General features: G+C 44.6%; 1 protein-coding gene across 1 annotated transcript in view; it reads left to right on the top strand.

The window, feature by feature from the left end:
- Positions 1–4146, top strand: part of STK10 (serine/threonine kinase 10) — a 115103-nt gene extending 110957 nt beyond the window's left edge. The window contains exon 19 of the mRNA XM_012649734.1: positions 1716–4146. Coding sequence (XP_012505188.1) covers positions 1716–1856 — 141 coding nt within the window. The 3' untranslated portion in view covers positions 1857–4146. The remainder of the gene's footprint in view (positions 1–1715) is intronic.
- The last annotated feature ends 17339 nt before the right edge of the window (positions 4147–21485 follow it).

The following is a 21485-nucleotide window of genomic DNA, read 5'->3' as shown; positions in this document are numbered from 1 at the left end:
ACCTTCCTGTTAACAAGCCCACGCTCATCAGTTTCTGTAGCCATGGCCTGCTGGGACTTTTGATACTTGACACTCAAATCAATAATGCTCCTGCTGACGTAGGTTGGTTCTGGAATCAGGAAATTAACCTTCACCTGGTTCTTTTACTTTGGGGTTCTATAGCCTTGGCAGATTCTGAGACAGTTCGAAAATGATTATGTTGCCTCTAGCAACTGCCTCATATCTCAGATTGCTTCATGGAGGGCCTGAGCTCGGGGGAGGCACCACGAGTATGTGGTTGCTTCAGACTTCTTATTTCAAGAAAGTACAGAATATCTGATAAGTCAATAAAGTGTTGCCTGGGTTGTTGTTAACACAAAATGTTAACACAAAATGGCCTCAAACAAGTCATGTCTTCCCTCTTGAACCTTGGGTTTTTTGGTTGTAAAATGTAGATAATATTTCTTTGCAGGTGTTAGCAAACCACTGTCTATGGGCCAAATCTGGCCCACCACCTGTATTTATAAATAAGGGTTTATTGGAACACTACCATGCTTGTTCATTTACGTATTGTCTATGGATGATTTTACAGTTGAGTAGTTGCAACAGAGACCTTACGGCCTGCAAAGCTGAATGTGTACTATTGGTCATATAACAGAAAAACGATTGCTGACTCCAGCCTTAGAAGGTTATACAGAGGAGCATATGTGGTAGGTAGAGTAGTGTGTAAGAGCACAGGCTTTGGAGACAGAGGCGGGATAAAGTCCTAACTCTCCTGTTACTAGCTGTGAGACCTTGGGCAAGTTACTAAACCACTCTGTGCTCACAAAGTAGGAGCTGTTATTATTAAATTGGTATTCCCAGAATAGAGGTCACAAACTGATAGCCTATGGGCTGGAATTGGCTTACAGCCATGGTATGTTTGGCCAACATAATGATTTAAATTTTTTTTTGAAAGGTGTCGACTTTTAAGGAAATTGTACATAAAAATCTTGATTTCCAGTTTCTTTTGAAAACCCAGGAGCTCTGGCAACACCGTCTGACTGTCAAGCCCATGTTCTTTCCACTACACTTTGCTGCCTTTCTTAATTGAATGCTTATTATTATTGGAGAGCCCTTAAGACATTTTTCTGGTAGGATCAGATTTATCTAGATGAACTTGCTTGTACGCGAGGGGAGCTCCCGCAGTGCTTGTCAACTAGAGCTCCCCTCTGAGTCACCCGAAATGCTTGTACAATACAGAGACCTCTGGTCCCAGCACACATTTCCAGGACTGGAACCTCAGGAAGTGGGTGAAGCCACACATACTTTGTTCAAAAAGAAACTCCCTGGGTGATTTCTGCAGGACAGTGCCCTGGTACAGAACCACTGCGTAACACTGACGTCTCTGCTCCCCTCACTGTTAAATCTCTCTCCATCTTCTACCCCGGGTTTTTCTGGAATCATTTGGCTGTTTTCTTGCCAGGAGATTTGCAACCTGTTCCCCCCCTGCCCCATCTAGATTGGCATTTCCCCAAACTGTATCCTTGGCCTGCAGGGAACTCTGAGTGGAGGTGGCAGGCGGAAGGTAGAGGTGGTACTTAACCGTTGGGGACAGCAGCTCCAGGACAGGAAAGAGGGAAGACCTAGTTACCCAAGCACTGAGGCCTGGGAGGGAACTTTCCAGAGAAGGCCATGTCGGTGGGGATCCTGTGGTTGGGATATGACTAAGCGCCATCTGCCCTCTGCCCACCCAGGCTCTGGAAGAGGATCTGAACCAGAAGAAGCGGGAGCAGGAGATGTTCTTCAAACTGAGCGAGGAGGCGGAGTGCCCGAACCCCACCACCCCAAGCAAGGCCACCAAGTTCTTCCCCTACAGCTCTACGGATGCTTCTTAACAACTACCCGGGGCTGTTGCTGGCAGCTTGGTGGGCCTCTGGAGCCCTCTCATTCTCTGTGAACAAGTAACTCAGGAGCCTCCTTCCCTCTTGCTTCTGTGCCAGCTCAAATCCAGCCCCTTGCCCTGCGCTGACCCGCTGTGCCCGACAGACCCACCCCAATGTCCCCGACTTCCCGCTTTCTTGTGGACAGCGAGGTGTTCTTATGTGTTGCCGGCCCCCGATGTGTGTTCTCATTAAGCTCCAGATCCCTTCAAGCTGTGGGTGATCTGGGCTGTTGGTGGGGTCAGGGTCCGAGAGGAATGGGTGTCCTCCATCGCCTCGAGGCCCCTCCTGTTTGCCAAAACACCAGTTTCACTGTCTGTGGCACGAAGTTCTGCTGATGGAGTCAGTGGGCTCGTGCATGTGGGAACCCTCAGTGGGTTTTCAGCCATTCCCTGCAGTGTCAGACAAGAGTCCAGGCTCCTCGCAGCTGGTTCAGTTCCCAGCGGAGCCCAGCCTGCAGCCAGCTGCTCGGGGAGTGTCCTCATTGCTCCTGTTCCCCCGATTTGCTTTTCATTTAAGACAAGGCATGTCTACATGAGGGGAGGGGACAGGGGAAAGAGGGAGGCCTGAAATGCTCATTCTGCTGGTCTCAGGTGTTCCATATCATCTTCGTGTCCCCTCCCTGCACACGCGTGCACACACGGGGCTCAGCCCCCGGCTCTACCCAGGCTTGCCTCTGCCCTGGCCTCTTCTGCCCAGGTGGGCTGGAACGCGCTTGCTGCCTGAGCCTGCGCCACCAAGCGTGTTAGGTGGAGCAGTTGGTGCGGAACATGCTGGGTGTTGGCACCAGAGGCACCGAGAAGCACAGGCTGTGCTGCCAGCCCGCGATTCGTTCTGGCCCCCACACAGGAGCCCGTGCTCAGGGATTAACTCCTCAGCACACGAGACTCGCCCACCCCGACTGCAGGTGAGACGGGGACGCTCTCTCCCTCTGCCCCGTGCCCTCCCTGTTCAGGGGTCGCACCTTACATTTCAGAGTAAGGCTGGCAGTCGCTTGGACTTCTCTTCAGGAAGAAAAAGCACCAGGGAGGAACAGAAAGCTTCCTGTCCCCGGAGTGTGGCAGAAGCAAAGAGCCCATACCTCAGATGGACTCTGGGGCCTTCAGGGTCTCAGTGGCCTCCCCCCAGACGCTGATGCCACAGGCTGCAGAGTGTGTATAACCCAATAAAAGCAAATGCTCCAACCAGTATGTGGGTTTATTTACAAAGAAAACCTTTTTCCATCTTGATCTCTAACTGGTCCATTGAAACAGACAGAAAATGTATGGCTTCTTCAGGAAGATACCTGCTTTTAAAGGAACACAAAGCTGATGCTGGCTTTGAGGAATCACAGGGGTATATTGAGTCTGGGTCCTATTTTGCTGGTGAGAGAGTGGCTGAGACACCCTGGGAGAACTTTCTCCTTCACTCCTAAACATTAAACATTCTACATTTTGTCTTTCTAAAGCAATTCCCTGAAAGTTTTCTTGCCACTGGTTCCAACTGGATGCTTGGGAAGGGAGGGGCAGCCATTCAACAGGAAAAGGGACTTGCGGTTCCCAAACCTTAAATCTGCACTAAAGACGCTGCTGCCGCCGGGGGAAGGCAGGTTCTCAGGTCAGCGCGCATTCGGCTTGCCTGCTTCGGTATTTGACCCAGACAGGACGTTTCTCAGGTCTCAACACAAATGAGACAAGCTAAAGATCGGTCTCCTTTTATTCTCTTCAGTGCACAGGTGCTGGGGAAACATGAGCTAGCAGCAGTGTAGCTACAGAACACAGACGCGGCTCTTCCAGGCAGGGCCAGCGTTAGCCAGCAGGCAGGCAGGGCTGCTTTGGGCTTTGTTTACAATATTTCCATTTGTAGCCTGAGTGTGAGAATGAGCATTAGGTGACATGCCAGTTTCATGGTTCAGGTGAAAGTCTTTGATCGTTCCCTTTTTGGCTTGTCATTCATACTGTCCTTGTCCTTCAAGGAGTGGCTGTGTCCCTACTTAGTGATGCCCGGGTCCAGCAGCTTCCTGTGCTTTTCTGAATGGGGTCTGGCAGGGTCTCCTAGCTTCATGATTGAGCCAACGCACAATGCTCATCTCTGAGGAGGCCCACACAGTATTCCTCGTCCCCTGTGCTAGTTTTCTGTGTAAGGGACAGACGGGACTGTTTCTCCTTCTCAGTACGTTTTTAGCAGAGTAAATATAACTAACTTATGTTTTCCCTTTGTGAAGGATAAAAGTTATTTTTATGTAGTTTCCAAACTTTATATAAAATTTTTGTAAAATGTTCTCTGCAAAGTTAACAGCAAGAATGTAAATATGCTTCTAATAAAATAACAAGATCATTTGCATTTTGAGTTGTTGTTTTGAATTGGGGTGAGAAAGCAGGGCCCACTCACCCACGTTTGCCCAGCCAGAAAGGGTTTCTCTTCTGAGTACACAGGTGCCTTCCAGGTCATGCGGCAGGTCAGACTCTGGGGTTTCCGTTCTGAAAGAAGTTACGCTTGGCTGAGAGAGAGCGTGTGTATACGTGTTCTCTACAGACATTCAATATTCTCATTTAACAACAAACGTCCATTGACCCCCTAGGAGTTTTCACGTGTTAACGTATTGAATCCTTTCAACAACCCGGGAGGAAGAGTTCGTCATTCCCACTTATAGATGGAGAAGTGGACACTGGGCAAGGGGAAAGGTCAGTGATGCCTGTGGGATTCCAACTTGTCGCTCCGTAAATTAATATAAGTATATTAGAGACAGAAATGGTCTCAGGAGTTTCGCAGGGCTCTGCCCTGAAAGAATACGTGAACGTGTTAGTTTGCATATCAAAAGCTGCTCCACCTCAGGAGGGCATCTCAAAAGGTCAGTAGCAGCTGCTTTCCAAGGTGGCTGTTTTGTCTCAACCCTGTGGGTCTCACCTGCTTTGAAGGACAAAGCAAGGTCTACATGGAATCACGGGATGAGAGCTGATCAAAGAGTGTCCGCCCAGAGACAGATACCTGCGGCTAAAAACATTTAGCCCAAGGGACAGTTCCTGCTTGACTTCTGATGACCTGTCTCTAATAGCAATAACTAGATAAAGAAATATGGAGCCACTGTATCTCTGTCTAACCCTTCTGTTAAGTGATAGCTTTATCTTAGGACTTAGAAGCTTGTCCTTGAAAGACTTTGTAACCAGAGTTAGTTAGGGGATCTATAGAAGCCTTTCGAAAGACTTTTAACCCAAAACGAACTACCTGTTACTATGTAAATCTGTTCCTCCTGGCAACCGATCTCTGTACCTATAAATACCCATGTGAAACTTTATCCTGGGCCCTATGATTCACCGGGATATTGTAGGGACCCCTGAGTACCCCACTTTTGCCTTTTACCTTTATAAATCTATAAAATGATACCTTCGTCTCTGTGTATTCTTTTATTTCTATTATCTTCCATTTTCTATTATTTTCTTATCCTTTGCGACGACCCCTACCTAAGGGACCCGATTTTTTGCTGGCAGTGTAGCTAACTCCCCACACCAACTTAGACCTCCTGCCAAGCATGTCTCCACCACACCTCCTCTCTCACCCAGCTGCCCACTGAACTACTCAAGAGTCACAAGACACTGAACCCCTAGCCATCTTTGCTGTATTTAAAAGAATTTGTCTGCCATGCCTCTGAAACACCATTCCAACTTTCTTAACCTGGGTTCTGGGGACCTTCCCTCCAAGCGATCTATGGGTAGAATTCAGGGCATCTTTGCAGTCGGATGGCAAAAGATTTGGTCTTTGGTTGTACTAATCTCTAACTGAAATTAAGCATTTCCTTGATCATGGATGTAGGCAACAAACTCTAATAGTATTAGCAGTACCTGTGACTGTGTCACCAGTAGAAACCACAGATATTTCATGTCACATTACAGCTGTTACAGACATCTGAAAATACCATTTGTCATCACTTTGAAATTATAGTAGTTATTAGACCTGTCACTAGAATTATTTATTTATTTATTTATTTTAGAGGCAGGTCTCACTCTGTCATCTAGACTAGAGTACAATGGCATGATGGTAGTTCACCACAACCTTGAACGCCTGGGCTCAAGGATCCTCCTGCCTCAGCCTCCTGAGTAAGCTGGGACTACAGGCGTGTGCTAAGTTTTAAAATTTTTTTTAGACATGGGGTCTCACTAAGTTGCTGGTCTCAAACTCCTGGGCTCAAGCAATCCTCCCGCCTCAGCCTCCCGAAGTGCTGTGATTGCAGGCCTAGGCCACCACGCCTGGCTTGGAACTTGTTATTTAATGTGATATGTATGAATATATATACATCTCTATGGCACATCACATATACAGTCAACTGAACAACACAGGTCTGAACCGCGTGGATCCACTTACATGCGAATTTTTTTCAACCAAATGAAGATGAAAAATGCAGTTCTTAGAATGTGAAACCTGGCCGGGCGTGGTGGCTCACGCCTGTAATCCCAGCACTCTGGGAGGCTGAGGAGGGCAGATCGTTTGAGCTCAGGAGTTCGAGACCAGCCTGAGCAAGAGCGAGACCCCATCTCTACCAAAAATATAAAGAAATTAATCAGACAGCTAAAAATATATAGAAAAAAAAATTAGCCGGGCAGCTACTCGGGAGGCTGAGGCAGGAGGATCGCTTGAGCCCAGGAGTTTGAGGTTGCTGTGAGCTATGATGACGCCACGGCACTCTAGCCCGGGCAAGACAGCGAGACTCTGTCTTAAAAAAAAAAAAAAAAAAAAAGAATGTGAAACCTGTGAATAGAGCGCTGACTTTTCATATCTGAGGGTTCCACAGGGCCAACTGTGGGACTTGTGTGTGTGTGGACTTGGATATATATTGTTCCTGGGACCAATCCCCCACATATATGAAGGGACAACTGCACATATGTATCATATGCATAAAAAATACAGTTTTTCCAATATTATGATACCTGTATTTCATTATGATTGGTTTCATTTGTAATCTATGTGACTTATATTGTGCACTATTCTTCTGAGAAGGGGTCCATGGTCTTCGTGGAACGCAAAGGAGTCCATGGCACCAAAAACGATTTAGAACCCCCACCTGTCTCCAGCCCTGAGCTGTCTGTGTCCTAGAAACCTTCTGACCAGCAGGGGGCAGGCCGCAGTCACGGTGTCATGTGGGTCTGTGAACCCTTGGTGTCAGTGCAGACATAGCACTTGTGACTGTCTGGGGGATGCCAACAAGGAAGCAGCTGGCATGCCTGCCATTAAGGGCTAGAAAAATGACTGGGATTCCTGGGAAAAAGAATTCATAAGACTGACAAAACCTACAATGCATAAGGGCAGTGGTCCCCAACCTTTTTGGCACCAGGGACCAGTTTCATGGAAGACAATTGTTCCACAAGGGGTGTGTGTGTGTGTGTGTGTGTGTGTGTGTGTGTGTGTGCATGCGCGCGCGTGTGTGTGTGTGTGTGTGTGTGTGTGTGTGTGTGTGCATGCGCGCGCGTGTGTGCTGGGGGCTGTTGCAGAGCTCAGGTGGCGATGTGCAACCCGGTTCCTAACAACAGGCCACGGCCCAGTACTAGGCCACGGGGTGGGGAGCGCAGCATTAAGAGATGTGTGGAACCTGGGAAATGGGTTCATCCCACATTAATTGACATCTCTTAAGCACCACATGCTAAAGATGCTGAAATGAATAAGACATTGACGCTATTTCAAATGCTTGTCCTAATGTGGAAACAGGCCTGGAAAAGCAGAGTGCAAGTTTAGGCTGACATTGCCTGGGAGAATCAGGGAAGACTTCCTAGAGGAGGCAATGCTGAGTCTTGGAGGACAAACTAGTATGTGCCAGAACACATGCATTCAGGGACTGGGACATAGTTTAGGGTAAACAGCTTATGGGTCATGAGGCTGAAGAAGTGGACAGTGCCAGACCAGCATGCCAGGCTAAGGCACCTTTATCCCAAGGGCAATAAGAAGAACAGGCGTGTACTCAGGGGAAGGGCAGTAGCAATGCAAGAGGTTAGCTGAGGACTGAGGTGACACTGAAAGGGCATCCTGGCCCACAAAGGCTGAGCCTTTAGGAAGGAAAGGGAAGCCCGCAGGCTCCGCGAGGACAGGGAATCAGACTTTTTAGCTGACGTTTTGCTATGGTGTGAAGTTGAAGTTTAAAACTGATGTTGAAGTTTAATTGCCATTTCAACAGTGTGAGAGGTGGACCTTTAGGAGGTGATAGGTCATGAGGGCTTGGTCATGAATGGATTAATGCCACTGTTGCAGGAGTGGGTTAGTTATTGTGGGAGTGGGTTCCTCACACAAAGGATGAGTTCCCCCCACTTCCTCTCTCACAACATGCTCGCTCCTGCCTTCAGTTTTGTGCCATGGGATAACGCTCGCCAGATGCCAGCACCATGCTCTTGGACTTCCCAGCTCCAGAACTGTGAGCCAAATAAACTTGTGTTCTTTATAAGTTACCTAGTCCATACTATTCTGTTATAGCAGCAGAAAATGGACTCAGACAGGAAATCGGTACCGAGAAGTGGGCTGCTGCCATAACAAATACCTGAATATGCGGAAGCAGCTTTGGAACTGGGAATGTGAAGAAACAGGCTAAAAAAGCCTAGATTCGGCCAGGCATAGTAGCTTGTACCTGTAATCCCAGCACTTTAAGAGGTCAAGGCATGAGGAAGGCTTGAGGCCAGGAGTTCAAGAACAACCTAGGCAACATGGTAAGACCACCTCCATCTCTACAAAAAAGAAAAAAATTAGCTGGGTGTGTTGGCACATGCCTGTAGTCCCAGCTACTGAGGAGGCTGAGGTTGCAGTGACCTATGATCACGCCACAGCACTCCAACCTGGGAGACAGAATGATACCCTGTCTCTAAAAAAAAAAAAAAAAAAAAAAACAAGCCTAGATTCCAGAATGTTGGTAGAAATATGGACAGCCCATTCTGAAGAGAACTCAGACAGAAATGAGGAACAAGGTATTGGAAACTAAAGGCCATCCTTGTTACACAGCTGCAAGAAACTTGACAGAATTGTGTTCGTGTCTCAGGACTTTACGGAATGCAGAACTTAAGAGTGATGAACTAAGATACCTGGCAGAAGAAATATCTAAGCAGCAAAGCATTTAGGCTGCTGCACGGCTACTTTTAAGTGAGTACAGTGAGATACAAGAGCAAATAAATGACTTAAAGACAGAATTTAAAATGAAAAGAGAAGCAGAACAGAAAGGTTTAGAAAATATGCAGCCTGGCCATGGAAAGAGTGAAAAAGTGAATTTAGGAGAGAATCCTAAGGGTGTGGTCAAGGGACCATTTGCTAAAGAGATTAATGCAGCTAGAAGGGAGCCAGGTGCTATTCATCAAGACAATGGGAGAAAGACCCTGAAGGTGGTTCAGAGATCTTAAGGCTGCCCCTCCCATCATAGCCAGAGAGCTCTAGGAGGGCAGAATGGCTTTAGGGGATGGCCCAGGGGGTGGATCCCTTGAGGGGAGGGTCTGTGGGCCCTGGTTAAGAAAGTCAGAGTGGTGTTTCAGAGACAAGGTAGACAAATCTTTTTTTTTTTTTTTGAGACAGAGTCTTACTCTGTTGCCCTCGCTAGAGTGAGTGCCGTGGCATTAGCCTAGCTCACAGCAACCTCAAACTCCTGGGCTGAAGCGATCCTCCTGCCTCTCAGCCCCGCAAGTAGCTGGGACTACAGGCATGCACCACCATGCCTGGCTAATTTTTTCTATATATTTTTAGTTGTCCAGATAATTTCTTTCTATTTTTTTAGTAGAGACAGGGCCTCGCTCTTGCTCAGGCTGGTCTCGAACTCCTGAGCTCAAATAATCCGCCCACCTCGGCCTCCCAGAGAGCTAGGTTTACAGGCGTGAGCCACCATGCCGGCTGACAAATCCTTTTAATTATGACAGATGGGTCATGGTTATGTACGTGTGACTCTGGATTATTTCACAGGGCAGTTGGGTGTGAGAGAGGAGGTGTGGTGGAGACACCCCTGGCAGAAGGTCCAGTTTGGATCCCACAGGCATCACTTACCAGCATCGTGAACCAAACACACTTTTGTTCTCTCTAACTTACCTAGTCTGTGGTATTCTGTTACAGCAGCAGAAAATGGACTAAGACACCCCAAAACACCAAGAGCCTAGCATGTTGCAATGCCAGAGACACGCAGTCTCAGCTCCTAATGCCATAAAGGGTCTGCAGAGGGAGCAGTGGAGGCTTGGGCGCTGTAGACTGGATGTACATTAGCGCATTGTGATACCAGTGGTGTTTACTAGGTTCAATTAACAAATGTGTCTCTGGTTAAAAACGAAACTGAGAGAACTTCCACTTCTAGTGATGGCAGACTAGGCAATTCAGATCAGTCTTAGCACTGAGTATGATTAGAAAAGCTGGAAAAAAACATTAATTACATCTACCTCAAGGCACGTGAGAACTACAAGACAGTGATGAATTACCAGGCCAGGATTCAAGCAAGGATGGAGGCCCAGGGAGGTGATCTTGAGATTTCACCCTGGGTGCATTTGCTGATCCAAGAGGGTAACAGAAATGCAGAGCTGAGCTTCTGACAGGCTCCCAGGGCTAAGAGTGCAAGGATTGGAACACAAGGCCTGCCAAGGGCATGGTAGAAGGGACCCAGGTGAAACAATTTCCTTTGAGTTCAGACCCCAAAGGGCTATACCCACGAGTAAGAGTTGACGGGCCTCATAGGGACTGTAGTTGTGTTTTGAATTCCCGAAACCTCTGAAATTGGCGTGGAGTGACCCAGGATCGCCAGTGTTCACAAGCACCTGGCAGAGCAAAGGTGAATCCTCCCTGGCAGGGAGGACATCGTCACAGGCTTCAATTATTTCTGCAAGCAACTCTACAAATAAAATGTCTAGCCCACAATTAAAAAAACAATGAGGCACACAAGGAAATAACAAGAACTAAAACCAGCAGAAATAACAGACATTAGAAACAGACCAACGGGGGCTCCAGATACTGGAGTAATCTAACTCTGACTTTAAAATCACTATGCTTACTATGCTTGAGAAGATAAAGAATGTGATTTGAAAATTTCAGCATCAAAAGTTTTAAAAAGACACAAGTGTTCTAAAATTAGATAGTGGTTATGGTTGCACAACTCTGAATATTAAAGAAAAACACTGAATCGTATACTTTAAAAGGGTGAATTTTATGGTATGTAAATCATATCTCAATAAAGCCGTGATAAAAAAAGAAACAAGTACAAAATCTAGAAGTGAAACAAATAATTGGAGTACTCAGTGTCTAGGTGCAACAGCGTGCATCCCCAGTGGCCATTAAATGAGTCTGAACCCTTCCTACCTCTACTTGCTGAGGTCTTATTTATCGCTTCGACTGGGATAGTGAGGCTTTGAAAATCTTGCAAAACATGTTCATTGCCAAAAAGGAAATATGATGAGAGACTGATAAAATAGCAGAACCAACAAGATGGGTTGACTTTTCCTCAGGACATCAAGAAACAAAGCTGAATCAATCAGAATCTCTCTCAATAATGAGGGCTAGGGTATAGTCAAAGACTAGGCCAGTTAGAAACCAGAGTTGAAAAGCTAAAATATCATGACAAAGCGAAGAATCTGAGAGGTTAGGGAGGGCCAAATGCAAGCTGAAGTAAGAAAGGAGCTGAAACTCAGTGATGATTCCCAAATTTATGGCTTCGATGACTGGACGAAAATGATACTTCATTACAGGCATCATTTTCTGAGTTAGAAAAGATCGGCACAGGCCAGGTGTGGTGGTGTGCACCTGTTATCCCAGCTACTCGGGAGGCTGAGGCAAGAGGATCACTTGAGCCCAGGAGTTTGAGGCTGCAGTGAGCTATGTAGCCTGGGCAACAGAGTAAGACCCTGTTTCTCAAAAAAAAAAAAAAAAAAATCAGCATAAGACAAAATTTGGTGTGGTGAAGGGAGTGAGCTCCAAAAAAGAAGTTTGATTTGCATATATACAATTTGAGATGCCTATTAGACAATCCTTATGAGACTTCCAAGGAGGGAGGTCACTTGTCCTTTCTCATCTGGTGCTCAGGGGAAATATCTGGGCTGGGGGTGAATTTGAGGTGAGTAGTTGAGACAAATAAGGTTGGAGAGATAGGCTTGACGAGAGAGAGATATATGCAAACTATGAAAAGGAATTTGGATTTTATCCTGAAGACAATGTGTGACGTCAGCTCTACCGTGTAGACGGTGACCAGCTGCAGTGTAAAGAGCACGCTGGAGGGCACAGACTGGAGGGAAGGTGATAGTTAGGTCCTTGCAGTAATCCCGGTAAGAGATGGGAATTCTCATACACAGTTTTATATCCTGGCTTTTTCACCTCCGTTATATTACAAACATTCAAAAATGCCACTAAAAGTTCTTTGGAAACATAATTTTTTTTTTTTTTTTTTGAGACAGAGTCTCACTCTGTTGCCCGGGCTAGCGTGCCGTGGCATCAGCCTAGCTCACAGCAACCTCAAACTCCTGGGCTCAAGGGATCCTCCTGCCTCAGCCTCCTGAGTAGCTGGGACTACAGGCATGCTCCACCCTGCCCGGCTAATTTTTTTTTTTCTATTTTTAGTTGTTTGGGTAATTTCTTTCTATTTATAGTAGAGACGGGGTCTCACTCTTGCTCAGGCTGGTCTCAAACTCCTGAGCTCAGGCAATCCTCCCGCCTCGGCCTCCCAGAGTGCTAGGATTACAGGCGTGAGCCACCGCGCCTGGCCTGGAAACATAATTTTAAATGGCTAAATTTTCTACCAACCTATGAATGCACATTATCTACTCAACCTGTGCCACGTGGTTAGGCATTCTGGCTATTTTTTCTTAGGAACCTTATTCTTTCACATAATGGCCTATCCTCTGTGCTAGGTAAAATCTTTTTCCTCGCCTTGATGATAAAATCTCTGGCAAATCTCATATCTTTTGCAAAAGCATTTGGTAAGGTCTAGTTACCAAATATTAGTAACTATTTACTTTCTTATTGATTTAAAACTTTCTCTCACCCAGCTCAAGCTCGAACTACACCTAGCAGCTTATAATGACAAAGGCAGGCATGGTTAGGACAACTGTCACCAAATGTACCATTTTGATCCCTGACCTTTCTGGTCCCCCTGCATTTAGGCAGGGCCTGGTGACTCATTCTGCCTAATGACAGGATTGTCACACCGATGCTGAGGCACACTGAAAAGCCAATGCATGGTCCTCCAGTCACTCTCTTCCTGTTGAGGCAGGTGAGGAGGCTGTGTGTTTTAGATGGTGCAGAACAGGGCAGCAGATCCTCCAGCGACTTTAGTCCCTAGGGACCAGGTAGAGCAGGGCCCCCCGCCAATCCACACAGGACACAAGGCACAAGCAAAACAGTAGGGTTGGTTGTTAGCACAGTAGTAGCGCAGGAGGTGTTCTAACATAGCTTGCATCTTCTCCATTCCTGCCACTTCAATTTTCTCCTCGGGGTCTGAGTGAGAAGGAGCAGGGAGGGGCGTGTAGAGGAGCCTGTGATGCACCACATCCTTTCTATGGTTTCTGCTTGCTCGGCCCCAGTTCCTGTGGCTTTTGCTTTTAACAGTCCACACCTGAGACTCCCTTCAAAGGCTGCTCTTGGGCTATTGGAGCCACTTTGCCCACAGGCACAGAGAATCAGTGTGACTGAGAATTTACATCCACAACCCCCCATCCCCCGGCAGTGGGTCTAGCCAGTGCCTGAGTGGTGTGGGAGTATGAAAGCCCAGCTCCCTTGCAACAAGTCAGGACAAGCTCTGGGGCATAATTTATATTCCAGAGTTCCCCTGTGGGATCAGGCTGAAGCACCCTCCATAGGACTTTGCTCGAGATTGCGCCCTTGCTTTCCTTCCCCCTCCCCTGTCCTGCTTCTCCTGTTCATTTTCCAGTTTTTCCTGGGAACATTTCCTTAATAGATGACTTGCACACAAATTCTCATTTCACAGTCTGCTTTTAAAGAACCCAACTTAAGACATTTGGAAGTGGAATGGTCCTAGAAAATAGACTCTAAAGATGAGATTCTGGAATTTGAGCACTTACTGGCCAGATGGCAGTAGGGACCCTATTACTGATGGTATGTGAAGTGTTGTTAGCGCCTGGGATGCTGTATCACTGCCATTAGTCAAATATGTGCCTGTGGTAAATTAGAATTGGATACAGCTGGAGGGGTTGCATTGGCTTGTGCAACACAGAGGAAGAAATGCTTTAAAGGACTACAAAATTAGTTTATTGTTTCCGGAGGCTATTGATGCACGGAAGAGAGAAATGACAGGGTCAGGTCAGACAGTTACCAATTTAAGGCAAGATGTGAAGTCAGAATGCCTCTTTAGCAGCTTTTAAAAAGACTTGTCCTCTGTGGCTCGAAGGCAAAGGACTGTATTACAGGCATAGGACTGTATTATAAGAGCAGTAGAACTTCAGCAATAGCTAACTTTGTAGTCTCAGTAAGTTATTTTCCACTAAAGTTAGGCCCCTGATAGGGAAGAAATGGCACCCTGAGAGTTGGATGGGGCTATCTCAAGATGCGCTTGAGAACATTTTTCCCTTATGTAGGAAAACAGCCTATTGCATAGCAAGAGTGACGCCACCTTGAAGCAAAACCACCATGATGACCGATGTTTGACCCCCACATACCAAGGTGTTCTGCCCTGAGGTCTTTAAACAATGCCTGTAGCATAGATAACCCCTCATAAAGACACTTATCTAACCTACCCAGTGGTCACAAGTCTTGGCAAGAAAGTCTGAAGAAGCACATATTTTATCCTAAAACTTGCTACGTAAAGAATACTTTCTGGGATGGGTGCAGTGGCTCATGCCTGTAATTCCAGAGCTTTGGGAGGCTGAGGTAGGAAGATGCCTTGAGGCCAAGAGTTTGAGACCGAGACTGACATCAGCCAGGATGACATAGCAAGATCCCTGTCTCTACAAAAAATAAAAAATAAATTAAAAATTAGCTGGGCATAGTGGTGTGTACGTGCAGTTCCAGCTACTCAGGAGGCTGAGGCAGGAGGATATCTTGAGCCCAGGAGTTTGAGGTTACAGTGAGCTGTGATCTTGCCACTACATTCCAGCCTGGGTGACAGAGGGAGACCTTGTCTCTTCAAAACAAAACAAAAACAAACTTTCTGGAGGGCAGGTTTGGGGATCCACCATCTCACAGCTATCCAAGACATTGCTTCTGTCCCTATTAAATATTTATTTCTGAGAAACTGAATTTCTCAGCCTCTTTTTTCAGTCTCTCAACTCCCTTGGCCTTTGGGGGTAGGTTTGCATATACCTGCTCAGTGCAGAATACCTTAGATCCCCTTGAACATTCTGGGCACACAGAAGCGAATCATTCCATCTTGCTAGAGGACAACAGCAGCCTCCTCCTTGCAGAAACTAGGCAGGGGCCTGAACTGAGACAGGTGCCCTGCAAAACCATATCTGCCTTCCTCAAGATCTTCCCCCCATAAACCCTCCTGTACACTAGGCCAATAAGTAGAGTCATATCTCAAAATGATCCACCTGGGCAAGCGCTGGCTCTGGTAAGGTTGGAAAAGGATTATTCATCACCAGGACTGCTTGTAAATAATGTGCCTTGAGGATCTGAACCAAGGATTGGGGTGGTGGAATATGAGTCTGGTTAAAGGAATGTGTGTTGATATGGGGACCCTCTTCCATGACTCAATATTTAAGACCCTGACAAGGGACCTTAAAACTGTTCCTAATAGTAGAATAGTGTTTTGATACTTGGAAAAATCATGGCCCACATTAAATGAGGTAATATGCTGGAACTATCATGACAGAGTCCTGAGGAGGAGATCAAAAGTTCTAAAACCAAAGTACCACCAAAACTCATCATTAGAGTAAGGGTTCTAGAATCAAGCAATAAATGTAGCCTTGACCCAGGTCTTTCTTACGGTGGATCCAAAGTCCTAACAGATACACCCGGTGGTCATTCCCTTGATACCCAAATGTGTAATGAGGTTGTATATACTTAGCATCTGCGATAACCCTTGCATTACTTCTTTGACCTATGGAATAAAGACTATTGTAGTAGGAAAGGCCAAGTGAAAGCCCCTGAACTGCTCTTCTCTACTCCACCTCCACCCCCAAATCTGGCTAAGACAGTGTGGATCACAAAAAACACTGCCTCTTGGTTGGAATGGTATGATAAACTTAGAGACTGGAAAAATGCAAGGGTGGTAGTCCCCATGATATTGCATTTTAATTTACCACTCTGGTCCCTGTAAAATCAGAAGGACCATAGCAGATGACAGTGGACTCCTGCAAACTTAATCAGGTGGGGCAGCCACAGTGTGATTGCTATGCTGAAAATACTGTTTACACAGGTTGAGCATCCCTTATCTGAAATGCTTGGAACCAGAAATTGTTTCAGATTTTGGATTGTTTTTGGATTTGGGAATATTTGCATTATACTCACCAGTTGAGAATCCCAAATCTGAAAATCTAAAATCTGAAATGCTCCAATGAGACTTTGCTTTGAGCGTCATGTCGGTGCTCAAAAAAGTTTCAGATTTTGGAGCATTTTGGATTTTTGGATGTGGGATGTTCAACTTGTACTAGAATGAAGCAACATAGCCTTTTTATACAGTATGTGACTACTGATCCAATGAATGTGCACCTCTTCATATCCACCAGAAAGGAAGATCAGAAACAATTTGTGTTTACCTGGGAGGGACAATAGTATACATTCATAGTTTTGCTTCAGGGCTCTTCTGTTAACTCTCCTGTTGTCTGCCAAAATGTAGTCCAAATGGGCCTTAATTTTCTGGGCCCTCCATGTAACATCACATTGGTTCACTATATTATCACATTAATTGGACCTGATGAGCAGTAAGTAGCAATTACCCTAGATGCCCTGGTAAGACCATGTGCTCTAGAGGTTGGGAGATAAAAATTTTGCTATGCCAGTATAGCTTTGAAGTGCCCAGTAATCTGGGGCATGCCATGCTAGGACATCCCTTTTAGGATACAGAAATTATTTTTACACCTTGAAACTTCTAACACTAAGAAGCACTGTGTTTGGCAGGCCTTTTCTGGCTTTAGAGACAGCACATTGTACACTTGGGAATACTGTTCCAAGCCACTTATTGGCTGATTTAAATGGCTGCCAGTTTTGTGCCCCACTAATGCCTCTCCTTCAGCTGATACCTATGGCCTCATTGAGGTAGGAGGTCCTCAACAACTAACTGATAAAGGGGAAAAAAACTTGGGTGTATTCCAGCATGGGTAAGTAATGGGTAACTTTGACAGTCTCATAGACAACAACTATAAACTCTGGACCAAATGCAAAATAAAAACACGTAACAACAGAAAACTATCTGAAAACACTGGAGAGTGAACAAGCAAGTATATATTAGAAGGGAGTTAAAATTGATAGAAGAGAACAGTATGAGATGAGTTCCCAATTTTTAGCCTGGAGGTAGGGTACGGTTGGTGCTATACCAGGAACCTAAAACTCTGATAGAAAATTCTGTCTATTTGGCCTTAGAAACCAGAGAACAAACTTCAGGACAACTATGCTGCTGTAAAGTGAGAACGGATATCCCAGAAAGGAAAGAGTCAGAGACGAAAACCCTCAAATCGTGTGTATAAACTTTGCACAAGCTCTAGTTGACCCTGAATTATGCATTCATAGGGCCAGCTGCAAGCAGTGCAGTTACGGACAAAAGAACTGAAGTTTGAGCTGACACCCAGGGGACAGAGTTTGCAGTTTGAATCCAACAAAGTTAACTGCCTGTTAAAAAAAAAAAGAAGCCAACCAACACTCTTCAGAGGAATATAACAGAATCTAGTCTTCATGACTTTGAGAACACACAGGATACAGTCCAAAATTACTTAACATAGAAAGAAAGACACGGGAAAATGTGACCTACTCTCTAGAGAAAAGATAATCCATGGAGACCAACTCTGAGAAGACCCAGATTTTGAAATTTGCAGGTAAGGATTTTAAGAGGTTATTATAACTGTACTCAATGATATAAACAAAAATAGGCTTACAATGAATGAAAAGTTAGATCACAGCAGAGAAACAGACACTATAAAAAAGAGCCAAATAAAAATTCTAGAATTCAAAAATCACAACTTCTGAAATTAAAAAATTCACTACATAAGGTTAATAGCACAAAGGAGGTGACAGAGGAAAGAGTTAGTCAAAGAAACTAATCTGCAAAAGAGAGAGAAAAAAAGATGGGAAATAAATGAACAGAGCCTCAGAGACCTGTGAGACAATATCTAGATGGAGAAGAGAGAGAGGATAGGAAAAAAAAAATATTTGAAGAAATGATTGACATTGCTCCAAACTTGTGAAAGACATAAATTTATAGATTTGAGGTCAGTAAGTCTTAACAATGATAAATATGAAGAAAACCATGTCTAGGTACATCCTAGTCAAAGTGCTGAATCCAAAGATAAACAGAAAATCTTAAAAGCAGCCAGAGAAAAATGCCCAGTTACATACAGGGAATACCAACTTCAATGACTACTCAATTCTCTTGAGAAAGAATGGAGGCCAGAAGACAGTTGTAGTGGGTTGAACAGTGGCCACCAAAAAGAAACATCTAAGTCCTAACCCCTGGTACCTGTGAATATGACTTTATTTGGAAATATGGTCTTTGCAGATGTAATTGAGTTAAAGATCTTGGCCAGGCGGTGGCTCACACCTGTAATCCTAGAACTCTGGGAGGCCAAGGCGGGAGGATTGCTTGAGGTCAAGAGTTCAAGACTAGCCTGAGCAAGAGCAAGACTCTGTCTCTACTAAAAAAAATAGAAAGAAATTAGCCAGACAACTAAAAATATACAGAAAAAATTAGCTGGGCATGGTGGCGCATGCCTGTAGTCCCAGCTACTCTGGAGGCTGAGGCAAAAAGATTGCTTAAGCCCAGGAGTTTGAGGTTGTTATGAGCTAGGCTGACACCACGGCACTCTAGCCCAGGCAACAGAGGGAGACTCTGTCTCAAAAACAAAAAAAAAAGATCTTGAGATGAGATCACCTAGATTAGGCAGATGGGCCCTAAATCCAATGACAAGTGTCCTTGTAAGAAGAGGAGAAACACAGAGAGCCTTGGGGCAGAAGACAGAGACACAAAACTGAAGGCTATGTGGAGAAGGAGGCAGAGGTTGGAGTTATGAAGCTACAAACCAAGGAATGCCTGGAGCTCCCAGATGCTGGAAGAACCAAGAAAAGATTGTCCAGAGTCTCTGGATAGAGTGTGGCCCTATCCACACCCTTTTGAACTTCTGGTCTCCGGAACTGTGAGAGAATACATTTAAGTTGTTCTAAGCCACCAAGTTTATGGTAATTTACTACGGCAGCCCTCTCTAGGAAGCTAATACAACAGAAGGCCAACATCTTTAAGGTGCTGGGAAAAAAAACTTTTCAGTCCAGAATTCTAAATCCAGCTAAAATATCCTTCAAGAGTGATGGCAAAATAAAGACATTTTCAGATAAAAGCAAACCAGGAGAAGGCATTGCCAGCAGTAATGCACTACAAAAAAAATGCTTAAAGGAAGCTCTTTAGGATAAAAGGAAATGATACCAGATGGAAAATCAGATATTCAAGAAAGAATAGAGGATCACAAATGGCAAACAACTGGGTAAGTATAAAAGACTATTTTTTTCTCTGACTTTTAAAAGAAATACATAACACTGTTTAAAGCAAAATGTATAACTTTGTCTTATGAGGCTTATAATGTAGGTAGGTATAATACATATGACATCCATGGCATAAAATATGGGAAAGGATAAATGGATACATACAGTTGTAAGGTTTCTATATTTTAGGTGAAGTGTTGCAGTGTTAATTCCAAGTAGACTATGTAAAGTTAAGGAGACACACTGCAATCCGTAGAGCAAACACTGAGAAAATAATGAAAAGAGTTATAGCTAAAAAGCCAATAGATCAGGACTTGGTGCTAACTGGGTGGAGTGGAGTACTTTATTTATTTATTTATTTTTTTGAGACAGAGTCTCACTGTGTTGCCCAGGCTAGAGTGCCGTGGTGTCACCCTAGCTCACAGCAACCTCAAACTCCTGGGCTCAAGCAATCCTTCTGCCTCAGCCTCCCGAGTAGCTGGGACTACAGGCATGCGCCACCATGCCCGGCTAATTTTTTTTCTATATATTTTTAGTTGTCCAATTAATTTCTTTCTAATTTTAGTAGAGACGTGGTCTCGCTCTTGCTCAGGCTGGTTTCGAACTCCTGAGTTCAAACAATCCGCCCGCCTCGGCCTCCCAGAGAGCTAGGATTACAGGCGTGAGCCACCGCGCCCGGCCTGGAGTGGAGTACTTTAAGTAGGATGTAGCAGAGGATGCTAAAGATTATTCTAAGTAAAAGCAACAAAAGGACAGCTAATAAAATTGCTGGTTGGAAAGGAGATTAGGGCTGAATAGTGGCCCTCCCAAAATACACCTACCCAGAATTTCAGAATGTGACCTTATTTGGAATAGGTTTTTTGTAGATGTAATTAAAGCAAGGATCTCAAGATGGGATCATCCTGGATTAGAGTGGACTTTAAATCCAATGGCACAGAGAAGAAATACAGAGATACAGAGAACATGTGAAGAAAGAGGCAGACACTGGAGTTAGGCTGCTCAAGACAAGAACACCAGGAGCCACCAGAAACTAGAAGAGAAAAGGAAAGCAAAAAGAATAAAGTTGGACTCTTATCTTATACCCATATACGGAAATTAACATGAAATGTATCAAAGGCCTAAATGTAAGAGCTAAAACTATACAACTCTTAGAAGAAAACATAGGGGAAAACTTCATGACATTGGATTTGGCAATGATTTCTTGTATATGACAACAAAGACATAAGCAACAAAAGAAACAGAGTCAGGCACAGTGGCCCATGCCTGTAATCTCAGCTATTTGGGAGGTTGAGGTGGGAGGATCACTTGACCATGGGAGTTCAAGTCCAAGCTGAAGAACACAGTGAGACCCCCATCACTAACAAATAAATAAATAAATAAATAAATAAAACAAAGAAACAAAAAAGAAAGAACAGATCATCAAAGTTTAAAAGTTTTGTGTATCAAAGGACATTATCAACACAGTGAAAAGATAACCCAAAGAATGGGAGAAAATATTTCCAAGTCATATATATCTGATGAGATTAATATCTAGAATATATAAAGAACCCTTACAACTCAGTAACAACAAAAACAAACAACCAAATTAAAAAATGGGCAAAAGACCTTAATAGACATTTCTCCAAAGAAGATATACAAATGGCCAATAAGCATATGAAGAGATGTCAACATCACTAGTAACTGGGGAAATGCAAATCAAAACCACAATGCGATAACACTGCACATCCAAAAAAAAAAAAAAATCCAGAAAATAACAGCTGTTGATAAGGATATGGTGAAACTGGAACCCTTGTACATTACTGGGGAAAATAAATGCTATAGCAGCTATGAAAATAATATGCTGGTTCCTTAAAAAATTAAAAAATAAAATTACCATATGATCTAGTAATTCCACTTCTTTTTTTTTTTTTTTTTTTTTTGAGACAGAGTCTCACTTTGTTGCCCTGGCTAGAGTGAGTGCCATGGCGTCAGCCTAGCTCACAGCAACCTCAAACTCCTGGGCTCGAGTGATCCTCCTGCCTCAGCCTCCCGAGTAGCTGGGACTAC

Source organism: Propithecus coquereli, unplaced genomic scaffold, assembly GCF_000956105.1.
Source record: "Propithecus coquereli isolate 6110/MARCELLA unplaced genomic scaffold, Pcoq_1.0 Scaffold301, whole genome shotgun sequence".
NCBI lineage: Eukaryota > Metazoa > Chordata > Mammalia > Primates > Indriidae > Propithecus > Propithecus coquereli.
The sequence above is the reverse complement of the archived record's forward strand: the minus strand, read 5'-3'. Positions and strand labels throughout refer to the sequence as shown.